Source organism: Vombatus ursinus, unplaced genomic scaffold (assembly GCF_900497805.2).
Source record: "Vombatus ursinus unplaced genomic scaffold, bare-nosed wombat genome assembly UNPS02006874.1, whole genome shotgun sequence".
NCBI classification, from domain to species: domain Eukaryota; kingdom Metazoa; phylum Chordata; class Mammalia; order Diprotodontia; family Vombatidae; genus Vombatus; species Vombatus ursinus.
Genome location: NW_020946652.1, coordinates 5,562,965 through 5,575,595, shown reverse-complemented (window position 1 = coordinate 5,575,595; position 12,631 = coordinate 5,562,965). Strand labels below are relative to the sequence as shown.

At 48.3% G+C, this 12,631-nt stretch overlaps 1 protein-coding gene across 1 annotated transcript in view; it reads left to right on the top strand.

Moving 5' to 3' along the window:
- ATP13A5 (ATPase 13A5) overlaps positions 1 to 12,631 on the top strand; it is a 113,143-nt gene that overhangs the window by 38,077 nt on the left and 62,435 nt on the right. Inside the window, exons 9-10 of the mRNA XM_027848829.1 lie at positions 2,422 to 2,550; positions 10,566 to 10,736. Coding sequence (XP_027704630.1) covers positions 2,422 to 2,550; positions 10,566 to 10,736 — 300 coding nt within the window. The remainder of the gene's footprint in view (positions 1 to 2,421; positions 2,551 to 10,565; positions 10,737 to 12,631) is intronic.

Below are 12,631 nucleotides of genomic sequence, written 5' to 3'. Positions count from 1 at the left end.
CCCTGCTGCCAACACTCCAAACAACTTGCACTCAGATATTGTCCTAAATTATTCTGACCTCCCTTCTCTGTTGCTTTGCCAGAGTACCGTTTCCTTCTCTCTCTCTCTCTCTCTCTCTCTCTCTCTCTCTCTCTCTCTCTCTCTCTCTCTCTCTCTCTCTCTCTCTCTCCCTCCTCAAATTAGCTCCTTGAGAGGAAATGTGTCATTCATTACTTTTCTTTGCCTTTCCCCATCCACTTCCTATCTCTGCCCTTGGCGTTGGATGTAAATGGCTGACTGTAACATAGGTTACTAACACAACAGAACACAATAACAAAACATAGTAACATAGGTTACTAACCCATGTCCCACTGGAGGGTGCTAGCAGTGGGTGTCAGAGGCAGAGTGAGGAGCTGGGACTGTGATAACCAAGGGACATCTTGAAGAGCCAGGCCAATGGAAGAAACAGAGATAAGTCCAGAATCCATGAAGGCAGATCTGGCAGGTCTTAACCCTCAAGGTTAAGACATTGTACAGAGTCTGAACACAGTGCATGGTGTCCCAGCACAGTTGGCTGAAGACTTTGTATCTGTTTGCTGGGGACGCAGAAAGCAAACCCCGAGCACCAGCCACCGGGCACAGCTGATGGAGTTTTCAGTTGCTCAATCAACAAGCATTTATTAAATGTCTAACATGTGCCAGACTCTAAGGATATAAAGGAAGGCAAAGACAGTCCCTGCCTTCAAGGAGTTCACAATCTAATGAGGGAGAAAAAGGAAACAAATATGTACAAAAAATACCTAATGGAGAGAAGACATTAGAATAAGGAGGGAGTATAGTTAGGACTTGAAGGAAGTCAGTGGAGCCAGGAGGCAACGATGAGGAGAAGCATCCCAGGCATGGGGGACAGCCAGAGGCAGTTCCTGGAGCTGAGAGGTGGAGGGTCTTGTTCATGGAATAGAAAGGAGGCCAGTGTCCTGGAGGTGTCAGGGAGCCCCTGCAGTTTGAGTAGGGGGTGACATAATCAGACCTGTTCTTTAGGAAAATCAAGTTAGTGTCTGAATGAAGAATGGGCTGGAGTGGGGACAGCCTGAGGCAGGCCTCCTCCCAGTAGCTGTTGTAACAGTCCAGGGGTGATGAGGGACTGCACCAGGGTGTGGGAGGGGTCAGAGGAAAGAAGGCGGCTATCAGAGAGATGCTGCAGAGTGAAACCAACCAGAGATGCAGCAGGTGAAATCAATAGGTCTTGGTGTTGGCAATAGACTGACTCTGAAGGATGAGAGAGAGTGAGGCAGCCAGGATGGCTCCTAGGTTGACAGCCTGGAAGATTGGGAGGAGGGCAGTGCCCTCGATGATGATAAGGAAGTGTGGAAGAGGGGGAGGGTTACGGGAAAGAGACTGAGTTCTTGAAGACTGAAGATGTCTACTGGACATCCAATATAAGATGTCTGAAAAGCAGTTGGAGACGCGAGACTGGAGGTCAGCAGAGAGGTTAGGGCTGGGTAGGTGGAGGAGGAAGAGAAGTAGCAGTAGCAGTTGCAGCAGTAACAGCTAACATTTACATGGTGCATACTCTGTGCCAGGCACTGTACTAAGTGCTTTACAAATGTTATCCCCTTCTAAACTCACAATAACTCTGAGTGGAAGGTACTATTATCCCTGTTTTATAAATGAGGAAACTGAGACAAACAGAAATTAAGTGACTTTCACAGGGTCACACAGATAGTAAGTGTTTGAAGACGGATTGGAACTCACGTCTTCTTGACTTTAGACCCCACGCTCTATCCACTGTGCCACCTAGCTGAGAATCATCAATGTAGAGATAATCAAATCCATGGGAGCTGATGATATAACCAAGTGAAGTAGCATTGAGGAGAAGAGAAGAGGACCCAGGTCAGAGCGCTGTGGGACACCCATGGTGCATGTCATGGTATGATTTAGATTTCTATCCAGTAAAGGAGCCTGAGAAGGAGAGGTCTAATAGGTAGGAGAAGAACTAGGAGAGAGGGGTGTCCCAAAATCCCAGGGAGAAGAAAGTGTTTGGAGGAGCAGGAGACTGACAGTGTCGAAGGCTGGAGAGAAGTCAAGGAGACCGACAAGAGAAAAGCTGGCCCTTGAGAGATCCTTGGTAACATTGGAGAGACCAGCTTCAGTGGAATGATGAGGTTGGAAGCCAGGCTATAAGGGTCTAAGAAGCAATGAGAGGAGAGGAAGTGGCAGGAGGGGGATTGTAGAAGGCCTTTTCTAGGAGTTTTGCCACAAGAGGAAGAAGAGATGTCAGATGATGGGGGAATGGAAGGAGCAGGGGAGGGCTTTCAGCTGAAGAGCACGTGGCTAGAGAAAGCAGGGAGGCAGACAAGAAGTGGGCAGTTCTCAGCTGCTTGGAAAGAGATGGAAATGGGCCATCAGTCACGTGTCCGGTCTCCACTCTTCATCGTCCAGGTCTGCAGGAACTCGAGTCCCGTCTCTTGGTGCCTGGAGACATCCTCATTCTGCCTGAGAAGTTTTCCTTACCTTGTGATGCTGTCCTGATTGATGGGAGTTGCGTTGTCAACGAGGGCATGTTAACAGGTACTGGTTGGGATGGTCGGAAGCCTACTGTTTCCTTCCCATGTTTGGAGGACAACAGCAATGAGCTCCCCAAATCTTGTCTGAACGCCTGTGACGTGTGAGATGCTGCAGGCGACACAAAGAAGCTCCTGATAGAGTCACGTCCCTCAGGGAGCTTCCAGTCCACTTGGCAAGAGAGGTGTGATTGTGGACTACCTTACCAGACATATCTGACCAGGCTCCACTGGGCTCTGTCTTCTTCAGACAACAGCTTGCCTGGTTTGGTTCTTGCTACCACATTTCCATAGAATCACATACAACTTTGAAAGGGTGTGGGCGGTCTGGAATACTTCCCAAAGAGTAAACTCAGGATGGTAAGGGACCTCATTGTCTTGCTGCAGGAGTGATGAAAATGGAACTGCATGGCATGAAATGAGGTGAAAACAGGTTTCCCTGATCCCCAGGGTCCCCCACCCCATCACCACACTTTGAGAACCACTCCTTAAGGCTGGTATCTGAGGTTAGTTCTTGGTCAGGGTCACGTCGGCTAGACAGGAGCTGTGAACACCCTCCATTATAGGAGTTTTCCTACTTCAAGACAAGTGTGTGTGTGTGTGTGTGTATTTTTTTGAGATAACATTTATAAACCTGTTTAGCACAGAGCCTGGCACATAGTAGGTGCCATATAAAATGTTCATGAATGACTCATTCCCCACGTCCCCCTTGGGGATTTTTGACAGAGGGTAAAATCTGCAACCTGTGCTCAGTGCTGCTCTTCCTACACTGGTAAGGTCTCAGGTATGTTTAGATTATGTAGATAGTAACATATTGAATATAATCTACATGGGAAAACAAATCCCACAACAGATATTCAGGACATCCAGAGGAGGAAACCTTAACCACCAATGGAGGTTGGCAACTTTTCTGCAAGCTGCTGTTGTATCAGTCTGTCTCCTTCACTGTGTCACTTCATCATGGCATAGAGCCTGGAAGCCCAGCTCCTCCCTGGCTCCAGCAGCAGGATGCAGGCTCTTACACATCCCTCCTGCCAAGTGCCAAAGCTTCCAGGGTGGGTCTGCATGGGTCTGGGTGCTGCTGCTTTCTAAGAACCTGCCTAGCCAAGTGTTCTGCCCCAGCTTGACTGGCGGACTGTGGTGTTTTCAGACATGGGACCTCTCAATGACTGTCTACTAAGATATAGACAGCTTGAACACAGTTACTTTTGTATAGTACAGCTCCAGATACATAGCAGGCATTTAATAAATGCTTATTGAATTGACTGAAGATTTCTAAAGATCTCATTCTACTCCCACAACCATCCTCTAAGGATTGTTGATAATAACTCTTATCATTCCCATTATACAGATGAGGCAACTGAGGCTCAGAGAAGCAAAGGCAATTGCTTCAAGGACACATGACAATTGGGATGATATCTATGGGGCTATAGTGAGCAAGACAGCTGTAAGGAGAGGTCCGTATCTCAGTGAGGGTCTTTAGTCCCAGGCTAGGTTGATCTTTTTGTTGTTTTCTCCTCAGAGCCCAGAAGCAAGCCTGGCACACAGTAGGTACTTAATGAGAGTTTGTTGGATTTTAGATTGGAGTCCAAGCTCCCTGAGGGTAGAGACGCTTCATTTTTTGTCTTTGGCTCTCGGATGCCTAGCACATAGTAGGGGGTTAATGAATGTTTGTTCAATTGTATGAATGGGATTCTAACCCCCATCCCAAGGTAAGGGCTCCTTTCAATACAAAAGCCTTTTGGGTGAGAGAACGAATGAATGAATGACCAAGCATGTATGAAGTGCTTACTTGTGTAGGGTGCTGTGCCAGGTCCTGTGGATACAAATAAAAGGAAGCCCCTGAAGGAGTCTGCCTTCCACCTGGGGACGATAACAGATAAAGGGGAGCTGGAAAAGAGGGGAGAAAGTGGCGGCTGGGCAGGGTGGTGGAAGGCCTGGTTCTGGATGAGATAATGGTGAGAGCTTGCCTATCAGGGCCCAGTATCCCCTGGGGGAGGGGGGCAGGGGGAGAGACAATGAGAATGAGGATGAGGATGGTGGCTCAAATGTTTACAGTGTCCATTGTGGTCTTGGACACAGTGTTACTTAACTATGCTTAAATGATATAAGCCTCCTTCCTTCCCTCTCTCCTTTCCTTTCTTCCTTCCCATTTGAGTGGAAAAAGATGGGAGAGAGAAAATAAATATGTTTGATAACTTTCTTGTTAACTGAAAAATTATTTGAAAAAGAGAAACAGCTCAGATGTAGATGTAACGCACAGTAATACTATCAGATGATTCCCACCAAACAAGGACAGCAGGGCATGTGGAAGGGAGGAAAGCCCCCTTGGAACTGAAGAGGGAGAAAACAAGATCCCTGAGTGGTCTGGTAACCTTAATAGGAAACCCTTTAAAATAATTAAATCTGTCCAACAGGGAAATTCAAGTCATTTAAATTAAAACACAGCAAAACATTTGTTAAGCACATACCATATACCGACACTGTGCTAAATGCTAGGGATATAAATTAAAAAAAAAAAAAAGAAAGAAAGAAAGATAGTCCCTGTCCTCAGAGAGGTCACATTCTGTTGTGGGAAGACAACACAGGAAAGGAGCTGAAAAGCGAGGGGACACAGTGGGGGTTCTGTGCATGGGGATCACGGTCTGTAGAGTGGAAATCAAGTAGAGAAGCTAATGGACAATGAAGCATTACCTGGAACGTCATTGTGTTACCTCTCTAAAGGAAGCCATCGGGAAGAGCTGACCATTCCACCCTCTAGCTGGCCGAGGTCAGGCACTATTTCCTGTTTGTTCTTGTATCCCCATTGCCTGGGCCAGGCAGTCAGTCCACAAGCATTTATTAAGCTCTTACTGTGTGCCAAGCACTGTGCTACTCACTGAGGACATAAAGAAAAGCAACAACTCGGTCCCTGCCCTCAAGAAGCTTCCATTCTAATGGGAAGCTAACAGAGGAATCACCGGGGGCACACATTGAGAGAGTCAGTAAAAGATAATGTCACAGGGCCACAGTAAGAGCTTAACAGACATCTGCTGGGATAACGATCTTATCATCATCACACATGTCGAAGCAAGACCCTGGCAGCCTCTCCTTGCTCCAGGCGCCATGCAGGGATCTCTGCATGAAGGCAGTTTGGAGCGCCTGACTATCGACCTTCCCTCCTGCCTCAAAGACCTTTGATGCCCGCCTCTCCAATTCCTGCTGGAAGTTCCCTTTTCTCCCTCCTCAGCTTCTGGCTTGCACCCTCTTCCATTTTCCAAAAGTCTGGAAGTTCCTTAGTTACATCAAGGCATGCCTCTGCTTCTCCCAAATTCCTTTCCTTGTATCTCTGAGAAATTATTCAGTTTCCTCCTCTGAAGGCAGCTGGTAGTACAGTGATTAGAGCATTCAGCATGGAACAGGAAGACTGAGTTCAAATATAACCTCAGACAATTGCTACCTGTGTTACACTAGACAAGTTATTTTACTTCTATGTGCCTCAGTTTCTTCCACTGTAAATGGAGAAAATAATAGTGCCCAACTGAGCCCCTTGCTGGGGTATTGCAAGAGGATCCCTGTTAAGTCTGGTTTGGACTCAACTCTCTCTGGGGTCCCTCGTGGTGCTGAGAATTGGTGATTCTGTGAAAGCCCTTCTTGCTTTAGGAAAGAGCTTCCTGGCTCGGCCTGTAGCCAAGATTGCTCTGGTTCTGTGGCCCTGCCACCATCTCCAGGCTGATCCTCAGGCTGCTGACCCACAGTGTGTGTCCAGGTTTGGGCTAGTAACCCTTCCACCTCAGCTGGACCAGCCAGAGGTTGAGGTCCTCTGCCATTCCCTTGAAGACTCCCCAGAGCCTCTGAGCCAAGATGAGATGCCCCCAGTGAAAAGCGTTATTACAACCATTGGCATCATCACAGTCAGCAACGCCAATGATTTCCCTCCTTTATGTGGTAAGCACATGCTTTTTTTTTTTTTTAAAGTGAACTAAATTCTCTTTTCAGGATTTTCTTTTCAGCATTTCATGACCCTCTTTGAAATCACAGGCCATGCTTTGGCATTTCCTAAACAGAGGTTGGCCTGCTCACTTTTTTCAGCCCACCAATTTCCATTCATGTCCCCCTAAGGCTGGGAGATTATCTCGCCTCCTTTGGCCAGTCATAGTAGCACACAATGGCAGGAGACCCTTCCTTAGACCCCATGGCAATTAGTCCCCTTGGAGAGCTGCTTAAACAGAGGTTCTCTGCCCTCCAGCATTGATCCAGTAAGACCCTTGAACTGGTGGGACTCCTGAGGCACTCACTGTCTGTAATGAATTTCCACTAACACTCCTTTGGAGAAGTAATATTCAAACAGCAGCATATCTTAATGAGAGACAAACCCTTGACATCGAAGGCACTTTGTCTTTTTTCTGCTTACAAACTATTGATTTTTTTTTCTGTTTACAAATGGTCTAAAGATAGCAAAAATGCTGTTCGAAGACTTCACAAACATCACCCAAAGTGAAAAGGATGTTCATTATCTATTCCTAAATGGTTCAACCCAAGCAGATTTTCCATTAAAAATGGATCTGCTTAATTTAAAACTGAGGAAGGAAAAACAGTAAACAGAAATATGCTGAGTATAATTACAAACTATCCCTGAAATGTGCTGAAATCTAATGACCTTGTCATGATAATGAGAAAGATTTGCATAGATATCACATCCTTCACGGAGAAGGTTACCATAGTACCCAGTACAGTATCAGACTCAGGGACAACACCCCCCCCTCGCTGAGAGGCTAAAAGGCCCTTCACTAATCTGCAGCAACTTCTGTGTGAGGGATAACGCTTTCCCCTGGGGAAAGCGGTTAGTGCTGGAGGCGGTGAAATGAGGCAGACAAGACTGACCAGTTTCTTCCTCTTGTCCTGCCCTCTCCCTTCTCCTGCCATGACTGGACAGGACGTGGCATTCCCCTCAGCTTCCATGAAATCTCGCAAGGGTTTCCTGAAAGTGAGAAAGGAAGTAGATCTTTGGAATGGCTTGGGTGACTTTGGGCACCACTGGGAATGATGTGGATGAACCAGAAACGGGCCAGGTTCCCAACAAATTTGGAAGGTGTACATCAGACATTGCATTCCACACCACCTACAGGCAGCAAGAGATGGGGGAAACATGGAGCATGTCCATCATTGCTTCAGGGAGCAGTGATTTCTCCGGGATGAGTAACTCCTTCAGCACTTAGCCCCATACCCAGGATATGGTAAGACAGTGCTTAATAACTACTTGGAGCCCCAGTCCAATGGTCACTTGGGAGATGTCATTGGACATTTGGGAGGCTCAATAAGTCATCTGGTGGTGGCCAACGCTCTGCTAATTAGGCTCACTTAGGACAGCTCTTCCTGAGATGAGGGCCAAGCAGTCCAGCCCTCCATCAATACTCGAGGAGTTCCCAGATTGACCACACCTACCAGAGCCTTATATCTGCTGACTTAGTCATTAAGAAGGTTGGGTCAACTGCTTGCCCAGATGAGACCTCAGAGGATGGAGTCACAGGACTTATAATCAGAAAGACCTGGGTTCAGATCCTGCCTGTGATACTCACTAGCTGTGTGTCAATAAGCAAACCACTTTATCTTATCAGCCTCAATTTTACAAAGGAATCTTTACTTTCAACATCGAGTAAGCCCAGAAGTACAAACTTTTCAGCCCAACACCTTGAGGTCACACCCTCTTCTGGACCCCCTCCCCCTCGGCCCTCCCCAGCAATACCTGGGAAGAGGCGCTTAGATTTAAAATGGTATTTGTCCCACCAAGTGCACTTATAAATGTCACGTGGCCAATTGGTGGATGAGTCTGCATTTTTGCTCCTGTTAGACTGGGCTGGTCAGGGCACTTGTGATTTAATAACAATATAGCTAGGATTCATATTGTACTTTTTGGTTAGCCAAGTACTTTATATAAGCCATTTTCTTTCATTTCCACAACAACTCAGTGAGGTAGGTGTTATTATTATCCCCATTTCGCAAATGAGGCAACTGAGGCTAAAAGAGATTCTGCCCCTTGCCCAGGGCCACACAACTAGTGAGTGTCTGAGGCAGGATTTGAATTCAGGTCTTCCTACCTTCAGGTCTAGCTCTCTATCCAGGTGACTTCTCGTCGGAGGCATCTTCATCTAGGGCTTACAGTAAGTCTGTCTTACCAGACCAAGGGCGACCCCCTGGCTGAGGAGTGAGTGCACCCCAATTCTGGATCCAGAGCCGATGGAATGGCTTCTTGTCATCACGTGGTGACCCGAGGGGAGCCCACTACACAATGTTTGTGTGTTCTCCCAAGTTTACTTAGGATTGCATCAGAAGCACACTCAGAGTGTGCTCACAAGGACCAGGCTCGTTGGCCAGGCTCCTATTGTGTGTGCACGTAGCTGCCTGGTCTCAGCCTACAGAATGCAAGCCGCTTAACGGCATGGACTGACTCTCTTTTCTGTTTGTGCTGGGCCCACAAGAATTTAATGAATGACTCTTCATTGATGTAAGTTGGGAACTTTACATGACTGCTTCTGTCATTAAATGTTTATGTAAGTAGAACAAAATAAACTTCATGAATCTGACCTGGAAATCAAGGACTCAGTGTTACTGTGCTGGATGGCCAGTGGTTTGAAGTGAAGGACACTGGCCCCCGACGTCCTCAAGTGAGGCCCGACCCCGCCGGCGGCGGGGTCAAGTCTGTCATTTATTTAGAAGACACATGCCAGGCAGTCTGCCCAGACACTCCAAAGGAGGAGGGCCCTTAAGCCCCAGAGGAGAAGATGCCACCATAACCCAGTCAATGCAATCTGATCCCAGGCATGCAGAGACCAGAGAAACCACTCTAGAGAAACCGTTGGCTTCATGGCACCCTCCTCCCTGGCTGGAGGCCAAGCTGAATGTGCTGTCCATAGGCAGAGGGACTGGCCAGCACTCTGCTGCCTTGTCCTACAAGGGTCCTTGGGAATGAGCCTCCTGCAAGGGGTTGGGTGATTTGGGTTCAAACTCAGACTCTGACACTTATTGACTGAGCGACCCTCGGCAAGTTACCTAATTCTTCTGAGGCTCAGTCTCCTTACCTGTAAAATGGGCATCACAGGAACAGACCATCGATTTAAATGTGGAAGAGATGAAGCTCACCTTGTCCTGCGTCCTTTTTTTATAGAGGAAGAAAGTGTTCCATTTGGCAAGCTTTCTGGGTGGCAGGCACAGTTTTCAGTGTTGGAGACAGAGAGAGAGACAGGGAGAGAGACAGGCAGACAGACAGAGACAGAGACAGACAGAGAGAAAGACAGAGACACAGAGAGAGACAGACAGACAGAGAGACAGAGACAGACAGAGACAGAGAGAGACACAGAGAGACAGACAGACAGAAAGAGACAGAGAGAGACAGAGAGACAGACAGAGACACAGAGAGAGAGAGACAGACAGAGACAGACAGACAGACAGAGACAGAGAGAGAGAGAGAGAGACAGACAGACAGACGGAGTGATTTCTCATCCTCCAGAAGATTACATTGCTTTGGGGATGGGAGTGGGGATCCAGCCTTTGCACAGAAAGCTCAGTGCAAGGTATTCACAAAGTAGTACAAAGTTTTTTGTTTTTTTGTTTTTTCCAGAGGGAGGAGGAGAGCCCCAGCCGCTGTGGGTGGGGTGTACAGAAAGGCCTTGTGCAGGAGGAGGCACCTAAGCTGTGCTTTGAGGGAAGCTAGGGATTCTGAGGGCAACATTACAGAATTGGGGGGTGACCTGGGCAAAGGGATGGAGGTAGGAGATCGAATGCCCATTTATGTGTACAGCTCCGCTGACCAACAGGATATTTTTCAGAACAGAAAGAAACAGAAGCCGCATTGGCCGGGGATAGGGGCAGGCTGTGTACATTCTTGGGGCTGCCCAAGGGTGTCAGGTACCCAATGCAGAGCATTCCTAAGGAGTTACTTGCAAATGGGATCAGTGATAAGAATGGATTAACTGCCATTTGGGTAGTTATTCGAGATTCCACCGTGAGGCCAGAGAGGGGCTAACGGAGAACCATCTCCTCTAGGGGAAAGCATTCCGGTTACGAAGACCCCATTGCCCCACGTGGAGAGCACCATGCCTTGGAAGTCTCACAGCCTGGAGGATTACCGGCGACACGTCCTGTTCTGTGGGACCGAGGTCATTCAGACCAAGCCAGCAGGGCCAGGCCCCGTCAGGGCAGTTGTCCTGCAAATAGGTGAGTGGCTGCACGGGGGCGTCCGATGACTCGGGCATTTGGGATCTTGTCACAGTCGGTTGGCCCGGACCCTGTTTCCAATGTAGCAGCCACCATTTTGTTCAGCAAGGATGGCTACCTGGAAGCAGTGCGTGTAATAGATGGGAGGGGTCTCCCGGGCCTGAGGGGTAGATACCTCCCTTCCCATCTCCTGCGTCATAGTTTTAAACTGAGGAGGCATCAAAGATTCTGACTCGGGCAGAGGCATCATGAAAGTGCCTCTGAGCATGAAGATGAGGCAGTGGGGAGGTAGAGACCGCAAAGAGAGAAGGTCGGCCCTCGGGTCCATCCTACTGAGAGGCCCAGCACCCAGAATCCCAGCAGATCAGGAAAGAAGGGCCTTCTCTCCATGAACTTCCTTGTCAAACGAGGAGCACGAGAGAACGCCCTTGACTCAGGGCCGGGAGGCAGGTGCTTTCACTCTTGTCCCTGCCAGGGACTCACAGAGCAGTGTTGGCAGGTGCCTGTCTCCAGTTTCTCTTTAAAAGGGAGATTAAAATTCCTCCCTGTTATGCACAGGTCGCCGGTCTGGAGGGAGGCCAAATTCAGGGACACTTCTCAAGTATTTGGCAGCTTGGGGGGTGCATTTGGAGAAGTGAAATTTGAGTCCGAACCTTGCCTCAGACACTGCCTAGCTAGTCGCGTCACTGCTCCCAGCCTCAGTTTTCTTGTCTGTAAAATGGGGATTATAACAGCACTTAGCTCAGGGGGTTGTTGCGAAGGTCCAGGGAGATAACATATACGAAATGCTTTACAGGCCTGAGCCATTAGCTATGTACATCACTACTGCTGTCCTATGTATGGAATCACACACTGTCTGAGGGAGACACAGGGTCTCCCCGAGGGCCTCGGGGACCACCTAGTTCCCCCCCCCAGACTAAACCAGACTCGAATCTGTAACATCCCTGCCAAGTGGTGAGACCCCAGGGAGAGAGGCCGCAGGGGCTCCTGAGGACGCCCCTCGCTGGGGACAGTTCTCACAGCCAGGAAGCTTCGGCTCAAATCTGACTCTGTACCTGACCCTCATTTATCCTGCCTCCATCAGCCCTCTGGGATGCAATGGAGTAAGTGTAATCCGCTTCCATGGGGCACTAGGGGGCGCCATAGTGCACAGAGCGCCAGGCCTGGAGTCAGAAGACTCATCTTCCTGAGTTCAAATCTAGCCTCAGACACTTCCTAGCTGGGTGACCCTGGGCAAGTCCTTTAACCCTGTTTGCCTCAGTTTCCTCATTTGTAAAATGAGCTGGAGAAGGAAATGGTAAACCCCTCCAGTAACTTTGCTAAGAAAACCTTCAAAGGGGGCGTAGAGAGTCAGACGGGGCTGAAATGACCAAACAGCGACAGTCCTCTTTCCGCGTGGAAGCTTTTCAAGTGCTTCTGAACACTGTAGCGCACAACCGACTGGTCCACCCTGAGGCTTTCCCGGATCAGCCTTCAATAACTGGAAGACTGGATTACTGACTGTCATGTGATGTTGTCTGACGCTTTCTTTAAACGCGTGCGTACGTAGGCACAATAAAGCGCATGTACACATACACGTATGTACACATACACGTATGTGTTTGGGTGTGTAGATGTGTGGATCTGTCTATCTGTCTGCACATATATGTTGTTGTTCAGTTTTTTTATTTGTGCCTGTTTATGACTCTATTTGTTTTTTGTTTTTTTGGGGGGCAAAGATACACACATACACACACAGCTTTAGCCACAGACCTGGGAAGCTCTGCTGTTCACCAGCTACTATAAACACACACACACCACACACACACACACACACACACTACACACACATACACACACAGCTTTAGCCACAGACCTGGGAAGCTCTGCTCTTCTCCAGCTACTATAAACACACA